The following is an 18590-nucleotide window of genomic DNA, read 5'->3' as shown; positions in this document are numbered from 1 at the left end:
TCTGCATTATTCTCCTTGACCTCTCTGCTGCTTTTGACACTGTAGACTACCCTCTCCTCCTGCAAATCCTTTACTCACTTGGTTTGCGTGACACTGCTCTCTCCTGGCTGTCGTCCTACCTTTCTGACCGTTCTTTCTGTGTCTCCTCTCATGACTCCACCTCTCCCCCACTTCCTCTACCATTAGGTGTCCCCCAAGGTTCTTTTCTTGGACCTCTCCTTTTCTCTCTCTACACATCCTCATTAGGTGAGCTCATTAGCTTTTTTGACTTAAAATATCATCTCTACACTGACGATACTCAAATCTACCTTTCCTCCCCTGACCTTTTCCCTGCTCTCCTCACTCGTATCTCCAACTTTCTCTCTGCTATCTGCTCCTGGATGTCCCAGCGCTTTCTTAAACTTAACATGTCTAAGACTGAGCTGATCATCTTCCCTCCTTCCCGCATAACCTCACCTCCTACAATCTCATTATCCATTGATGGCACAACTATCTCCTCTAGCCACCAAGTGCGATGTCTTGGAGTAATCCTTGACTCCTCCCTCTCCTTCAAACCACACATTCAATACCTCTCACAAACCTGCCATTTCCATCTCAAAAACATCTCCAGGATCAGATCCTTTCTCACCCAGGACACTACGAAGACCCTCATCCACTCACTGGCCCTCTCCAGATTGGACTACTGCAATCTCCTCCTATCTGGCCTCCCTCAAAATGCCTCTCTCCACTCCACTCTATCCTCAATGCTGCTGCCCGTCTCATCTTCCTCACCAAACATACTACATTCACATCCCCTATCTCTTGCAGGACCTTCACTGGCTACCCTTCCCTTTCAGAATCCAATTAAAGCTTCTCACACTCGCCTACAAAGCCCTCACCCACTCTTCTCCCTCTTACATCTCTGACCTTATCTCTCTTTACATTCCCACCCGTCCTCTTCGCTCTGCTAATGCACGCCGTCTCTCCTGCCAACTGATTACTTCCTCCCACTCCTACCTACCAGATTTTGCACGTGCTGCTACCTATCTATGGAATGCTCTACCTCTCCCCATCCGACTCTCCACCTCTCTACAAAACTTCAAACGGGCTCTCAAGACCTACTTCTTCACCAACCCAGCCAACTTTCCTCCTAACCCTCTTGTCTATGCTCACTGTCTACCCCTTCTGTGTCACCCCGGTCTGTTAGCACCTCACCTTTTAGATTGTAAGCTCGCAAGAGCAGGGACTTCTTTCCTCATGTGCCTTTCCTTTTCTTACTTACACAATCTTATACTCCTTACTGCCTTTGATGGCACCTGACCCCTGGTTTACTAAACCTGTTCTATATTGTCTTGAACTGTAAGTGCTATATTCTTGTTTGCTTATTTGATTATGTACTGTGTAATGGGTGCTGCGGATTCCTTGTAAATAAAGGATAATAATAATAATTCTACCTGTATTACTGTGTTGTGGGAAGCAGCTCTGGGCCTGATTTTGAGTCGCTGACAGATTACTGCACGTAGTTGGCGGTTGTTTTACATCTGTGCCTGTGTCCCAGTCTCACATTGAATGCATCCCGATTGTTAGTGTTCAGAGACTCGGAACTATCAGATGCACAGTGCGTGGAATTCAGTGGGTGTACCTGGGAGGTACCAGGGCTTGGCTAAGCAGATGTGTGATGCTTTAATCAGCTGCATCCAATGACACCCACCCACTCACACAGGACGCCATACTCGAGTGGAGAAACTGCACCTGCCATTGGTCTATTTAAAGTTTCGATGGTGACTTCAATGGTGTGCACCAAGACTAATCTGCACCGCTGCAAGGCGCTGGAACTGGGTATCCTACTATTAATTAAATCAGTCAGCGCATTAGCAAAAGACACAGCGTTGAGCACATCTGCATGCGACTCATAATCAGCTGCTTTTTAGGCATAGTTTATAAATGTCCTTCTTCTTTATTCGCAGAGTCACAAGCACTAGATCATACAATAGAAACATAGACAGAAGTGGCTTCTCATACTCTTGTCCACACTGTGGTAAAACATTTCAAAAGCCAAGTCAGTTAACGCGCCACATTAGAATACACACAGGTAAGTGATTTCCCATTGCATGTATACATTTATTGATCTGACTAAATAATGTCCATTTGTGTATAAATGTGTGTGTTTCTCTATCTCCCTCCCTCCCCTCATTATAATCTAGTAGAAAAAGGACAAGAAGGTGTACATACTGTTGGGCAGATGTACTAAGCATTGGAATGGATAGAGATAAACTACCAACCAATCCGCTCCTAACTGTCATTTTTCATAGGACCTGATAGGCTGGATCATTATCTCTCTCCACTTTACCACTCTCCAAGGCTTAGTACTTCTCCCCCTGTGACACTTCCTATATAATAAAAGGTTAATGCTGCTCCTTACCTCTGTGGGGGAATTCACGTGTTTTTGCATACAGGCGGCCACCTGATGGCACCAGATGGAGCAATTCAATAATTGCTCCATTCGGGTGCTCACAGACTCCGGCACTTACATTAGGACATTTTTAGGGGAAGATTCAGCATACAGATGCTGGCGTCGGTATGGTATGCTGACCACCAGGATCATAACTACATCCCGCACACATAAGAGGTTACTAAGAGAACCTCCCGTGTTTTTCCTAGTGTTATTTAATCATGGTAAGTTCCAATGGAACCTCTACGCTAATTGAATCTATCCCTTGGTCTAGGGTTGTTGCAAAAAATTCTGAGATAATAAGGGTGCCATGAACTGAGAAAGTTTGGGATCCACTGCTCTATAGAGTTAACACGCATTACCTGTGTGTTTACCACAGAATAATTGAATAGCTCTGGGCGTTAAACCTGGGGCTTTCCCTGTGCGGTAAACACAGCAGGTAATTGAATATGTCCAACTGCAAAACATCGTTACCATTAAAAAAAATATATTTCCAAACCGTGTAATTACAGCAATTTAGGCTGTAAGTAGTGAATGATGAGAATGATTACTTAGGGCAGAAACAAGATGGCTGCTTCACCTGCAAAAATGGTAAGTGATGTTTAGAAAAAAGTGCTACTGTATATAAATACAGTAAAGACTTGTTAGTATATAATTGTATCTGCATTTCCGTTTGGATAACGGAAGATTCATGTTTCAGTGTATGTAATGTAGTAGTCAAAATGTAGATCCCAACATGAAACAGGTGGTTTCATCTGAGTGGCTTAGAGCTCACATTGATCCCTGTGGCAGCTTGGAGCTTTGCTAATTATTACTTGACATAGAACCACCAGCTGTTGTGTAATGATCTAAGTTATTGCCGTTGTTTCCAAGATCTAAAAAACAAACCATGCGTGACACATCGTGATATGTTATTATGTTAGAAGGCAATTAAGAATGTTTTTACTAGTGAGAGAATGCTGGCATGCTTCACGAAAGGTTATTTACCTAAAGAGATAATGAACTAATAGTGACAAATTAAAACATATGTACAATGCCTATAAAGGATGCATTGCACACATCTACCGAATTATACATATTAAGTAGAGGCAAGGCAGACATTTAGAGGATTATTGTTAACCCAATGATGAGTCCTGCTCAGTACAAGAAAAATGCACACCATGCAAATTTCCAAAAAGACCATCACATGGACATTACTGACCTGAAAATGAATTCATTAGGCCTTGAGATCATTGTCAAATACCATCTACAGCATTTAATGACCAGATTATCTGAGGAATCCTTACATAAAATTACTTTTTAAAACACATAAAAGGGTCTGTTTTATGTGGTAAACAGAAGAAACAGTTCTATCCTCTGAAGTACTGTAGAAGGGGATAGATTTTGTAAACAATTTGTATACTTTTCTGTATCTGTCTCTTTAAGTTCATTACTACACTTTACTATACAGCTGCCACAGGCATTAAGCAAAAAATACTATCAGTACAGTCCGTAGGATCACGCAGGCGACTGAGTATTGTTGGCTTCAGTAATAATGGCCCATGTGTTAGTCCCGTAGTACATCTGACACTTTTTATATTCTCTGGCTGACATTGTAAAACTCATCAATGATTTCTCAATAACTTCATAAAATTGACAGACTTGCCCAAATGAAACCACATCTGAAAAGAATCACTTTGCAGCATTCAGTAATGTGTTTGTTACAGTAGTATTAAGAACTTCTGAATGACTGTTTAGTTGTAAGACTAAAGAGGCCCGCAGTTATTTGCAGCAATTCCCGTTTGTAGGGTCATCATCAAAATCCAACATGTTGGAAATCCTTTATTTGATGATTCCTACCCAAAAAATGATTGGAATCGTCAAGTCGGGGAATTTTACTATGAGGATTTTGCCAATCCGCCAACAAATCACCTTCGTCTGAGTCTGCGGGTCAACATTGGCAGAACGGTGAATTGCTGATTGGATGTCCTCTATAGCTTGATATGAATAGGAAGCTTTCACCATGTTTCCACTATAGTGAACAGCACAGTTATTGCTTTCCAACTAGCATCTAACTGATAGTATGAAGTAAAACATAATTGCTGCAGAGTGCTAGTGAATCCTAAAATAAATTCTGTATGTCCGCCAAAGCCAAATCTTTTACATTTCTACGTTTTGACCAGAATGCAGATGGAATACTGCGCAAGCTCTTTCTGCTGCGGGGTACACTGGGCTCCACAGGGAATGACATTGAGATGTAGAGTAGGATCTTGATCCGAGGCACCAACAAGTTCAAGAATGCCTAGCGCCGCCTCCTCTATAACCCCGCCTCCGTGCATAGAAGCTCAGTTTTGTAGTTGGTGCCACGCAGTAAGCAGGCACTTAACAGGGGGGCTGCTCCAGCAGCCCTGAGAGAAGCTTTTAAAGAATATTGAAGACTTCAAGGGCTTCAGCAGAGACACTGACTGTGATAGATGTCAGTCAGACATCTCCTGCTGCAGCTACATCACCTCCACCAGCGGCGCTATACACTCCTGCGCCCTGGTTGCCGGGTACCTACAGCGGAGGCTCCGGTTTTCTTCCAAGTTAGTCACACATGACCGCTGCTCTCTCAGATCGCGTGGCCGCACTCAGGAAGGGATCTCCTCGACGGGACCTGCTGTAAATCGCGATCCCGCGCGGCCATTGGGAGGTGGGCCCCGCGCGCTGGCGTGGACACTGTGGTAGTACAGGGACCCCCACTAGACCACCAGGGCATAGGCACAGGTCGTTTTTTCTCTATAAAACAGTTTTATTAAGCCCCAAGTACCCGGTGGTGAAGTCCAGCAGGGGGATAAGACTTTGACCTGTAGACCCTCCCCCAGCCCCATGGCGCCATTTAGAGTAAATGTTCCGGCCCTAGAGCTGCATATCCCTCTCTCCCTCACTCCCTGTCAGCGTTTGGGCGCCATTATAGCAAGCAGAGCTGATCCTAGGACTGTTTGGGCAAATCCTCCTCTGTAAAGCCACCTGCCTGTCAGCGCTGTGCATTTTACAGGACACTTAAGTATTCTACATGTCTGCTGACAGTGTCAGTTAAGAAAAAGTGCATTTAGTCAGGGTTATTTAGTACAAATACCCTGTGATATACATCCAGTCTTGACTGTGCATTGTTATATCTATTAAGTGTATAGCTATACATAGTACTACTCTGTATTGCTAGTCCAGTGCAGTTTTATTGCATGTCATAATTCCTGTATTGTACAAACTGTGACTGTGTGTGTGCATATAGCTGCTGTGTGACCTCCATTTCATGTCTCTCACTCAGATTGCTATCCCTATATTCTATAACCTGAGGGGGCTAAGTGTGTCAGGTTTATCATAATATAGGCAGTTCACAGGATATACTCGGTGTGTATTTTTCTCTGTGATTTTTAGTCACCGTATATCTCTTGAATTCCCAGTTTGTGCTGATACACTCCACAGGGGGTTCTTGTCAGGTATTGTGCTGTTGATATTATACTGTGTTGCCTTGCATTGAGCTTTTGATTATGTCAGCTACAGAGGGCAACGGAGCTGGGGCTGATCCCACATTGCGTGGTGTTGACGCTGCAGACACATTTGAGGATAACATAGCAGCTGAGAGTTCAGGTTCTGGGGGTTCCTTGCCCCCCAGTGGGACTGTAGCAACAGAGGTGCACAATGACCCACCTTGGGCTACCTTCTCCACACTATTGAATACGCCAGTAACTAAACTAACACCCCCTATGGGACCTCCTGTGCCGGTACAACCGCTTATGGTCCGCACGGTTAACCCGCCATGGGCAGATCAACTGTCCAATCAGTTACAGCAATTGAACCAATCACTGACTGCTCAAAAGTCTAACCCTCGCCGGCCTAAGACCCCAAGGGGTCCTCTAAGCGGGCAATTACTTCCTACCAATCCACCAACGTCCCAGACACCTCCTCTGATGAGGATGGCGTTTATACGGACCCCACAGATTCTGATCCTGATGCTTCTGATGGGGAAGTTGTTTCGCAGGTGGATATTCCTGACTTGTTAGAGGCTATCTGGCTCAATCTTCAGGTTGTTGATGAACCGGAGCCTGACACTGCACCTAAGAAACCGGACAGGTTTAAACGTCAGAAGGCGGTTAAACAAGTTTTACCTCACTCTGAACATTTAGTTGACATACGTCAGGAGTCCTGGGAAAATCCAGGAAAGAAGTTCATGCCTCACAAGAAGATGCTGGCACGCTACCCCCTCGCTGCGTAGCTTAGTAAAAATTTGGAAACACCCCCACCAGTGGATTCGCAAGTTGCGCGGCTGGTAGTATCCTCAGCTCTGCCTGTAACTACCGTCACGTCCTTGAGAGAGCCGACGGACAAGCGTGTGGAGTGTTGTTTGAAGGCAATCTACACCCTAAACGGTGTGGTGCATAAGCCCACTATTGCAGCAACATGGGCTGCAGAAGCTGTGGAAGCGTTGGCTCAGGAGCTGGAGGCGGAGTTGCATTCCAATGCTTCTGATCATGCTAGACAATGCCTGTCGTATATTGTTACAGCGTCTCATTACATTAAATAGGCAGCTTCTGATGCCAGTATTCTGGCTGCCAAGGCTTTTACTACATCCATTTTGGCTCGCCGAATTCTCTGGTTACGGTCCTGGTCTGTGGACATGGACTCTAAGAAAACCCTGGAGGTACTCCCCTTCAAAGGAGACATTCTTTTCGGAGAAGATCTCAACAAGATAGTGGCTGACTTAGCGTCTGCTAAAACAGCATGTCTTCCTAGTACTGTTCCTTAGAAGGCTAAGAGTACTTCTTTTCGCTCCTTTTGTCCTTCAGGGAAAGCAAAAGATCAGGTGTACCCAAAACAGGTTCGCACTTCCAAACCCAATAAGGCCAAACCCAAATGGGCCTGGGCAGCCCGTCAGCCTGCTTCCAAAACAGACAAGCCTGCCGCATGACGGGGTGGGCCTCTCTCTGGGGGATCCCAGATTGGGGGCCGACTTTTAGGGTTTACCCAGGAATGGTTGAAGACCACTTCCGATGCCTGGGTACGGGAAGTCATCACTCGAGGTTACGCCGTATCCTTCAAGAATCGTCCCCCTCATCAATTTTGCCTGACAGACGTCCCTTCAGATCAGGTGAAGGCAAAGACTCTTCATTCGGTGATACAGTCCCTCCTGGACACAGGAGTGGTAGTACAGATGCCTCTGGCTCAGAGAGGCAAGGTATACTATTCACCGCTGTTTCTAGTCCCGAAACCAAATGGGTTTTCCCGGCCCATTCTCAATCTCAAGTCCTTGAACAAATTTGTGAAGGTCTCCAAGTTTCGTTTGGAAACTCTTCACTCTATTGTTCTGGCCTTGGAGCCTGGGGACTATATGGTCTCACTGGACATACAGGATGCTTAGCTGCATATTCTCATTGCAGTGTCGCATCAGCAGTACCTGAGGTTTGCGGTTGGCAACCTCTATTACCAGTTTCGGGCGTTGCCTTTTTGATTGACCACGGCTCCGCGAGTCTTCACCAAGTTCACGGCAGTAATGACGGCTGTACTCCACCGTCAAGGGGTCAGGATCCTACCGCACTTAGACGACTTGTAGATCCTGGCAAATTCCCCAGAGTTTCTCCTACGCTATCTGGATCTGACTATCCAGTTTCTGCAAGCCCACGGGTGGCTCATCAACTGGAAGAAATCTTCCCTGGTCCCTGCTCAGAGCACGGTGCACCTGGGAGCGTTGTTGGACACTCACAACCAGCGGTGGTTGTTGTCTCAGGAGAAAATCCAGAAGCTTCAGGAGAGGATTCAATGTTTCCTATCTCGTCTGCAAGTGTCGATACATTCGGCAATGCAAGTGCTAGGTCTCATGGTGTCGGCTTTCAACATGGTGGAGTACGCTCAATTCCATTCCCGCCCTCTCCAGAGGCTGATTCTTGCCAAGTGGGATGGCCTGCCTCACCGGATCAGGTCTCAAATGATCTCATTGTTTCCGTAGGTCCGTCTGTCACTGAGCTGGTGGCTTCAGAACCAACGATTGAGCAGGGGTCATTCCTTCTTAGTCTCCAACTGGGTCCTTCTGATGACAGACGCCAGTCTGAGGGGTTGGGGTGCGGTGTTGGAGCAACACTCCCTTCAGGGTCGGTGGACCAAGGAGGAGTCTCTCCTCCCGATAAACATTCTGGAATTGCGGGCAGTGGTAAACTCATTGAACTTGGCCCAGCATTTAATACAGAACAGACCTGTTCAAGTACAGTCGGACAACGCCACCACGGTGGCCTACATCAATCATCAAGGCGGCAGTCGAAGCCGCATGGCAATGAGGCAAGTATCAGATTCTTCAGTGGGCAGAACGCCATCTGCCAGCCATATCGGCAGTGTTCATTCCGGGGGTCCTAAACTGGGAAGTGGACTTTCTCAGTCATCAGGACGTACACGCCGGAGAGTGGAGCCTCCATCCAGAGGTGTTTTAACTCCTCATGGACAAGTGGGGCCTTCCAGATGTGGACCTGATGGCGTCTCGACACAATTACAAGGTTCCGGTCTTCGGAGCAAGGACAAGGGATCCTCAAGCAGCGTTCGTGGACGCACTGGCAATTCCATGGAACTTTCAGCTGCCATACGTGTTCCCTCCAGTGTCACTCCTGCCCAGAGTAATAAGGAAGTTCAAGCAAGAAGGAGGAATCCTACTTCTGATTGCTCCAGCGTGGACCAGACGGAATTGGTTCTCAGACCTTCAGGGTCTCTCGATAGAGCGTCCCCTTCTACTTCTGCAGCGCCCAGATCTCCTCGTTCAGGGCCCCTGTGTATATCAGGATTTAGCCCGATTGGCTTTGACGGCATGGCTCTTGAAGCTTCCGTCTTAAGGGCCAAAGCATTTTCTGAGGCGGTCGTTCAACCATGTTGAAGGCCCGGAAACCGTCTTCTGCTCCGATTTATCATAGGGTCTGGAATTCTTACTTTGCTTCGTGCGCATCTAACAATCATGACGCTTACAAGTTTAGTACGGCCAAACTTTTGGCCTTTCTACAACAAGGCCTGCACTTGGGCCTTCGTCTGGCCTCCATCAAGGTTCATATTTCTGCCTTGTCCGTTTGGTTTCAGAGAAAAATTGCGACCTTACCTGATGTGCATACGTTCACTCAGGGTGTGTTGTGGATTCAACCTCCTTATGTCCTGCCGGTGGCTCCTTGGGACTTGTCGGTGGTTCTGGAGGCGTTGCCAGGGTCTCCGTTTGAGCCTCTTGAATCAGCAGACCTTAAGTGGCTTTCTCTTAAGGTATTGTTTCTGCTGGCTATTGCCTCTGCTATAGACGGGTGTCGGATTTTAGTGCCTTGTCTTGTAGGTCACCATATCTGATTTTTCACCGTGATTGGGCGGTTCTTAGAACACGTCCCGGGTATTTACCTAAGGTGGTGTCTTCTTTCCACCTTATTCAGGAGATTGTGGTTCCGGCCTTTGCCTCTCCTGATTTGTCTTCCAAAGAACGGTCTTTGGATGTGGTACGGGCTCTCCGTATCTACGTGAAGAGAATTGCCTCCATCAGGAAGTCGGATTCTCTCTTTGTTCTGTTTTGGTTTTCACAAACGTGGCTGGCCTGCTCACAAGCAGACCCTGATAAGATGGATTAGAATGGTGATTGCACATGCTTATGTACAGGCTGGCCTTCCAGCTCCTGCTACCATCAAGGCCCATTCTACACGGTCGGTTGGACCTTCTTGGGCGGCCCTCCCATGGTGCGACCCTTGAACAATTGTGCAAGGCGGCTACGTGGGCATCAGTGAACACGTTCATAAGGTTCTATGCCTTTCCTCCCAGGATGCTTCCTTTGGACGCCAGGTTCTTGTGCCCGCTACAGTGCGTCCATTCCCATAAGGAACTGCTTTAGGATATCCCCAATGCCATTCCCTGTGGAGCCCAGTGTACCCCGCAGCAGAAAATTAGATTTATGTTAAGAACTTACCGTTGTTAAATCTCTTTCTGCGAGGTACACTGGGCTCCACAGGGCGCCCACTCTGACACACTTAGCTACTTTGGGTTGGTATGGCATTAGCCGCTGACACTTTCTCCTGTCATGAAAGTGTGGTGTCTGTGGCTACTAACAGTTGTCGTCTCTTTTACCTGCTACTGCATTGGACTGGTTAACAAAAACTGAGCTCCTGTGCACGGAGGCGGGGTTGTAGAGGTGGCGGCGCAAGGCATTCTGGGAACAGTCAAAGCTTTGAGCCTGTTGGTGCCTCGGTTCAAGATCCTACTGTACATCCCAATGTCATTCCCTGTGGAGACCAGTGTACCTCGCAGAAAGAAATTTAACAACGGTAAGTTCTTACCATAAATCTCGTTATTAACATCAGTAGTGGCTATTGTGACCCTGGGAATAGAGGTTCATGCTTTTATACCTGTTTATATGCATTTTAGTACTTTCTGTACCTGACACTACTAAAATGCATATAAACAGGTATAAAAGCAAACGTCCGAGGGTTTGACTCAGTTTGGAAGTAAACCATTGTCAGATGAAGGTAACACTTTCCTCCCCTGCCCTTGCATTTGCATGAAAGTAAATACCAATAAAACTTGATATTGACCCAGCCATCTACAAACAGGGGAATTGCTGCAATTAACTGCGGGCCTCGTTAGTCTTACACTTCACGTTTGAATCTTACAAATCTAATACACATTTGTAAATGAACCACACATACAATGTGTGCAGTTGTTTTTATTGTCCTGAAGAGTCTTTCTTTGAGTCATGTCGTTTTATAGTGTTTGTGTTTTTTAGTTTTTTTATTAAGGGAACTCCTGACACACTTATATTAGTCATTAATCTCCAAATGAAACACTGTGACTTGTCCTACAGGAGCGTTTTCCTGCCTTATGTTTGCAATTCTAGTTGCTCCCACTAGATGTCGCCCTATACTCAAGAAAGATCAGATTTCTCTATATGCTAAAATTGTCTTCATTTTTTTTCTTTAGTTTAATAGGATGCTTATATTAATGCATTTAGGATTTCATTCAATATTTTCCCTAATTTAATCCTATGTACAACAAATTGATTTAGAGACATAACCAGAGACTGTGAATACTGCAGGATCTTATGTTATCATGTGATGATAAAGAAAAGCAATGTCATAATTGTTATTTTACTTGGAAGCTTTAGCTGTAAATGGGAGTTTGAAAAATTCTGGTATGCACAATTGTCTAGCTTCCTCACATCCAAAGTGCCTGCCAATAACATCTCCGTTGATGTAGCCCAAATGTGCTTGTTTTTTCTCCCCTCATAAAGTTTCCACTTCAGGAAGAGTGTCTGAAAACCGTCCAGTCTACAGTCCATTTTTGGCGACCGCCTAAATTACAATTTCTCCATTTTCCCCTAAAATCTAGCTTGGTTGAACCTAGTCTTAATTCATGACCGTAAGTGGGCAATGTTTGCTTCTGGTTTAGATTTGCACTTTTTAATGCTTTTGTTTGTATTTGTGCACCTATAATAAATGTGTTTTTCTATATGAACCATGCCAGGATAAAAAAAAGTAATATCATTTAAGGTGATATTTATCCAAACATAAAGTGAAGAGATATAACGCTCTAGCCAATCAGCTTCTAACTCTCATTTTACATGCAGTGTTTGAAAAAATGACAATTAGGAGCTAATTGATTACTGCTTTATTTCTCTCCACTTTATCTCTCTCCATGCTTTGATAAATAACCCCCCCATCATATCTTGCCAGATGCACAATCACCTCCAGGTCACTGGTATTAAAATCCATTTGATTTATAGAGCATAAATACCTCTACGAAACTGGTTTCACTTGCAAAATGTGTTTTCTCCAAAACGTGTAACTTTTTAAAATATATTTATCTGCATAACAAATGTTGTTGTTTTTTTGCATATGGGCTCAACAGAAGATGCATGGTTGCTCTGACCAAGCATCCAATGGAAGGTCTGACCTGAGATTCGCCCAGCAAGAGTAGCCTCTGCAGTCCCTGCTATTCTAACACTCTAAGGCGCATAAATCTGTTTATTAGCAGTTTCGTAAAAAAATCTTGAAGAATACTCCAATATGATAAATCCACACCAATTAGCAGAATATTTAATTTGTTATGCCCTCTACTGGTTTAGATTTATTGTGATAAATACAGATTGTTACTGTCAGTTTATATAAAGAAAATGTCTGATTTGGCATGTTTCAGGTGAAAGACCCTTCAAATGCAGTCTCTGCGGAAAAGCTTTTAACCAAAAGGGGGCACTGGTAACCCATATGGTCAAACACACAGGGGAAAAGCCTCATGCATGTGGTTTTTGTCCAGCTGCCTTTTCTCAGAAAGGGAATCTTCAGTCTCATATACAACGGGTACATTCAGAGGTAAACACATAACCAAACAGCTACTGTCTTTTTTTTTTTTTCAGCCTGCGATCAGTCTTGGCAGGAAATGATAGGAATCGTGAGCTGTGACTTGTTTGTCATTGTGCTGCCCTAGTGTACAGGAACAGCATTTTAGCCTGGCAGATTTATTTATTTATTAACAGTTTCTTATACAGGTTGAGTATCCCTTATCCAAAATGCTTGGGACCAGAGGTATTTTGGATATCGGATTTTTCCGTATTTTGGAATAATTGCATACCATAATGAGATATCATGGTGATGGGACCTAAATCTAAGCACAGAATGCATTTATGTTACATATACACCTTATACACACAGCCTCAAGGTAATTTTAGCCAATATTTTTTATAACTTTGTGCATTAAACAAAGTGTGTCTACATTCACACAATTCATTTATGTTTCATATACACCTTATATACACAGCCTGAAGGTCATTTAATACAGTATTTTTAATAACTTTGTGTATTAAACAAAGTTTGTGTACATTGAGCCATCAAAAAACAAAGGTTTCACTTTCTCACTCTCCCTCAAAAAAGTCCGTATTTCGGAATATTCCGTATTTCGGAATATATGGATATGGGATACTCAACCTGTATAGCACAGCATATTCCGTTGCGCGTTACAATTAGAACAACAGTAATAGAACAAAACTGGGGAACAACAGTAATAGAACAAAACTGGGGAACAACAGACAGACATAGAGGTAGGAAGGCCCTGCTTGCAAGCTTACAATCTATAGGCAAATAGGCATTGATACACAAGGATTAATGCTACCTATTGCATAATGGTCCACCAGATTGCTAGGTTCTTAATTGGTTGTATGATATGATCACCCAGCAATGTTGGCCAAGTATCAGGAGGAAGTGAAAGTAAAGAAAGACAAGATATGTGATGTTATGTGTATTGTACAGAGAGTATGTAATTAGATAGGGAAGCACTGAAGGTTATGTGGGTGGGTCTGGAATTTGATAGGCTTATCTGAAGAGGAGAGTTTTCAGAGAACGTTTAAAGGTTTGGAGACTACAGGTTAGTTTTATTGTGCATGGGAGGGCATTCCACAGAGTGGGTGAAGCCCGGATAAAGTCCTGTAATTTTGAGTGTGAACAAGTAATGCGTGTGGATGAGAGACGTAGATCTTGTGCAGAGCGGACAGGTCAGGTAGGGAGATATTTTCAGATGAGTGAAGAGATGTATGTTGGTGCAGTTTGGTTTTAATACGATAGAATACCGGTAACCAATGGAGGGACTGACAGAGCGGATCTGCAGATGATGAACGTCTAACGAGGAAGATTAGCCTCGCAGCTGCCTTCAAAATGGATTGTGGTGGTGGGAGCCTATATTTGGGAAGACCGGTCAGGAGACTATTACAATAATCAAGGCGGGAGATAATGAGAGCATGGATTAGAGTTTTTGCTGTGTCTTGTGTAAGATATGGTCGTATTTTGGACATGTTTCTTAGATGAATGTAAATAGATCTTGAGACAGATTGAATGTGGGGAACAAAGGACAGTTCAGAGTCGAGAATGACACCTAGGCAGCGAGATTGTGGGGCAGGGATGATTGCTGAGTTATCAACAGTGATCGAGATATCAGGTTGGTAACTACTATTGGCCAGTGAAATATAATTCATTTTGTTTTGGAAATATTAAGTTTGAGGTGGCGAGATGTCATCCAAGAGGAAATGGCAGAAAGATATTCAGTGACACGGCCCAATACAGATGGTGACAAATCTGGGGAGGATAGGTAGATTTGAGTATCATCTGCATACAGATGGTACTGAAATCTGAAACAGTTGATTAGTTTGCCAAGAGATGTGGTATAGATAGAGAAAAGCAGAGGACCTAAGACTGAGCCTTGCGGTACTCCAACTGAGAGAAGTAGCGAAGAGGATGTGGAATCAGAGAAACGAACACTGAAGGAGCGATTAGATAGGTAGGATGAGAACCAAGAAAGGGCTGTGTCCTGAATACCTAGGGATTGTAGTGTTTGTATGAGAAGAGAGTGGTCAACAGTGCCAAAAGCAGCAGAGAGATTAAGGAGAATAAGTAGTGAGTAATGGCCTTTAGATTGAGCAGTGACCAAATCATTCACTACCTTAGTCAGTGCTGTCTCTGTGGAGTGTTGGGCAGGAAATCCTGACTGAAGTGGGTCCAGTAGGCTGTGTGAGTTAAGAAAGTGTGTGAGGCGAGTGTAGGCAAGTCTCAAGTAGCTTGGAGGGGCATGGGAGCTGAGAGGTGGGACGGTAGTTTGAGAGAGAGTTAGGGTCAGTGTTTTGTTTTTTCAGAGTCGGAGTAATCACTGCATGCTTGAACAGAGAAGGAAAGATACCAGTAGACAGAGATTACAGATTTTAGTTAAGGTTGGGATCAGCACAGCAGACAGAGCTTTACTAATTTGTGAGGGTATAGAGTCAAGGGGAGAGGCGGTAGAGTAGGCAAATGAAAAGTGTGCAGATACTTCATCTTCATTTGTAGGATCAAATGAAGAGTAGGTGTTAGAGGGTTCAGGCAGGGAATTGAGCAGGATCTTGTCAATCTTGTCCTTGAAATAGGAAGCAAGACCTTGCACACTGATAGTGGCTGGTGGGTTGGGTGAGGGAGGGACAAGAAGTGATTTAAATGTATTAAAAAGTCACTTGGGGTTAGAGGCTTGAGCAGAGATGAGAGATTGGAATTATGTTTGGCAGTGTCCAGAGAATTACGATAAGGGTGGTACACGGTCTTATATGTGAGAAAGTCACTTGAATTATGAGATTTACGCCACTGACGTTCTACTTTACGTGAGAGGTTTTGTAGGTGTCTAGTGTATTTAGAGTGCCACGGTTGACATCTAAGTCTACGTGTAGTGTGATGGGTAGCTGGAGCCACTTCATCAAGTGCTGTTTCTAGAGTTTGGTTAAGGTGTGACACAGTAGTCTCAGGAGAGGTGAATGTAGAAATTAGTGAGAGCAGTGGTTGCAGTGAGGTAGATAGTTGTTGAAAACTAATAGCCTTAATATTTCTGCAGGTTTGGGGCAGCTTGGTAGACTTCAGGGACATTGAGTTTGAAGTAATGGAGGAGAGCATGCAGGTGATAAGGTTGTGGTCTGAGAGAGGGAAATGAGTGTTAGTAAGTTCAGAAACAGAGCATAGTCTGGTGAATACAGGATCAAGGCAGTGGCGCTCCTGGTGAGTATGGGAGTCAGTCCATTGGGAGAGGCCAAGAGAGGAGATTAGAGAGAGTAGTTTAGAGGCATGGGGAGATTGTGGACTGTCAATAGAGATATTTAAATCACCCATAATGATGGTGGAGATGTCAGAGGAAAAAAAAGTGAGGGAGCCAAGCAGAAAAATCTTCCTGAAACTTTTGGGTTGCCCAGGTGGGCGATAGATAGCTGCAACATGCAGAGAGAAAGGGGTGATAATCCTAATAGAGTGTACTTCAAATGATGTAAATGCGAGTGAGGGAACAGGTGGTAAAACAATGTGTGTGTAAGATTTGGACAGTAATATTCCAACCTGACCTCCTTTACTGTTACCAGGCCTGGGGGTGTGTGTGAAGTGGAGGCCACCATGTGACAATGCTGCAGGGGAGGCAGTGTCTGATTGTGTGAGCCATGTTTCTATTCTAGCTAGCATATTGAATATTTTTGCAATGAAAAGGTAATGAATAGATAGATGTTAATTTGTTGCAAACAGAGCGTGCATTCCGTAAAGCACATTTTAGTGACTTGAAGGGAGATGGGAGACTGTGATGTTGATAAGGTTTGTTGGATTTATATTCCGTTGTGATTCAGCTGAATGCGAGCGTGGTATGTGGATGGGACCTGAATTTGGGGATATGTCACCAGCTAGTATAAGCAGAAGAAGAGAGAGAGAGAGAGGTATAGTTGGGGGGCGTGAGATAGATGACAATTTTGCAATTGTTAAATCATGTACCTTTGCCACAGATGTTGAAGGGGAGCAACAAAATAGTGTATGATACGTTGTGCCTTTAAAAGATGACTTTTTAAAAAAGGTGTATCTATATGTCCCATAAGCCTACTGCAGACGTCTTGGGTCCTGATCCTGAGATGCACGCAAACCCGTTTTTTTTTTTTTTTGGGGAAGGGGGGGGGGGAGGAGTGAAAGCGACTAATGCTGTGATGGTCTTGCAACTTCGATCACAGAGGTTTTAATCATAAAGTGACAGTCAGTGACCATTTGGGTGAGGTAACAACTGGGAATCGGAGAACACTGGTACCTGCTGCTATTCAGTGTCCTAGTAAGTGGGTGATCTTCAGTATACCGACTGACGGGATCCCGGCGCACAGTATACCGGCGCCGGGATCCCGGCAGCCGGCATACCGACACTTATTCTCCCTCGTGGGGGTCCACGACCCCCCTGGAGGGAGAATAAAATAGCGTGGCGAGAGCAGCGAGCCCGCAAGGGGCCCATTTGCGCTCGCCACACTGTCGGTAAGCCGGCGGTCGGGCTCCCGGCGCCGGTATGCTGGTCGCCGGGAGCCCGACCGCCGGCATATCATAGTGAACCCCTAGTAAGTATTCCAGAAGTGTTTTGATCCATTTGTCCTATATTCTATCCTAGTGGGCACTAATGAAGCCCTGCCATTGTTTGTGTAATTCTGTGTAATGAATTATTTATTTATATAAGCCTGAGATTAACTGGCCCTGCAAAAATGTGAAGTATTTGTGGGTATTGTAGTATTTAAGTAAGAGCTATTTCAGTATGGCTAACTATTTTGTGATAGCATCTCTACACATAGTGTAACGAACAAATCTGACCAGATATGCACCAACAGGGATGGTATCAGGATCCCGATGCTTGGGATACCGGCGGTCAGAATATAGACAGAGTCATCCCGACGCACAGGATCCCGACACCTGTCCTGAACCTAAGGAGACCTGGCATACTTGCGTTCGGGATGCTGACAGTATTCCGGCCCCGGTATTTTGATCCATGTCTGGATCCTGGTGTTGACATTCTGACCAGTGTTGGGTTTCCTGCATTGGTATTCCAGATGCCGGGATTCTGGCCGGATCCCTACCAAGATTATGGAGAGATTGAAATAAAAATCTTATACAGTCTTCTTGATTCCAAAATATTTGCTTTCTAGACTGTAGAACTACTTATATTTCCATTACCCTAATTGTATAATAATTCAGTTTTTGCCAGAAACAATGTTTGTGTTTCTTCTTCTTTGATTACGCTACACCTTGTTGTCTTGCTATTCTCTGTATATGATTCTGTTTCTTTCATCCACATGTATAGGTGAAGAATGGAGTTACATATCACTGCACAGATTGTAGCTGCATTTTCAAAAGCCTTGGCAGTCTCAATACTCATATTAGCAAAATGCATGTTTTGGGGTCACAGACTACACCATCCTCCACTGAACCAGATTCACACTTGACCACAGTAAGTTCAAATGTTCAGACACTTTAAAATGTATGTCTTTTAGTGTAGAACATGTATCTTTACAGATGGGTAGATTGTAGCTAGTGAAAAACACATATTTCTACTGCGGGGTACACTGGGCTCCACAAGAAATGGACAATGGGGCTCCACAAGGAATGGACAATGGGGTGTAGAATAGGATCTTGATCCGAGGCACCAACAGGCTCAAAGCTTTGACTGTTCCCAGAATGCACAGCGCCGCCTCCTATATCATCCCGCCTCCCAGCACAGGAGCTCAGTTTTGTAAGTTGGTGCTGCAGTAAGCAGGCACTGAACAGAGGGGCTGCTCCAGGCAGCCCTAAGAAAAGCTTTTTATGAGGTAAAAAGTGAAAACTTCAAGGGCAGCAGCGGTGGTAAATGTCTTGTGACATTCACTGCT

The 18590-nt window shown here is 44.5% G+C and overlaps 1 protein-coding gene across 7 annotated transcripts in view; it reads left to right on the top strand.

Annotated features, from left to right (window-relative positions):
- Positions 1–18590, top strand: part of ZNF236 (zinc finger protein 236) — a 531150-nt gene that overhangs the window by 122620 nt on the left and 389940 nt on the right. For all 7 annotated transcript variants that reach the window (XM_063923335.1, XM_063923337.1, XM_063923334.1 and 4 more), the window contains exons 5-7: positions 1947–2071; positions 12581–12753; positions 18026–18172. In XM_063923335.1, the coding sequence (XP_063779405.1) occupies positions 1947–2071; positions 12581–12753; positions 18026–18172 (445 nt within the window). The remainder of the gene's footprint in view (positions 1–1946; positions 2072–12580; positions 12754–18025; positions 18173–18590) is intronic.

This window comes from Pseudophryne corroboree, chromosome 5 (assembly GCF_028390025.1).
Source record: "Pseudophryne corroboree isolate aPseCor3 chromosome 5, aPseCor3.hap2, whole genome shotgun sequence".
NCBI lineage: Eukaryota > Metazoa > Chordata > Amphibia > Anura > Myobatrachidae > Pseudophryne > Pseudophryne corroboree.
The sequence above is the reverse complement of the archived record's forward strand: the minus strand, read 5'-3'. Positions and strand labels throughout refer to the sequence as shown.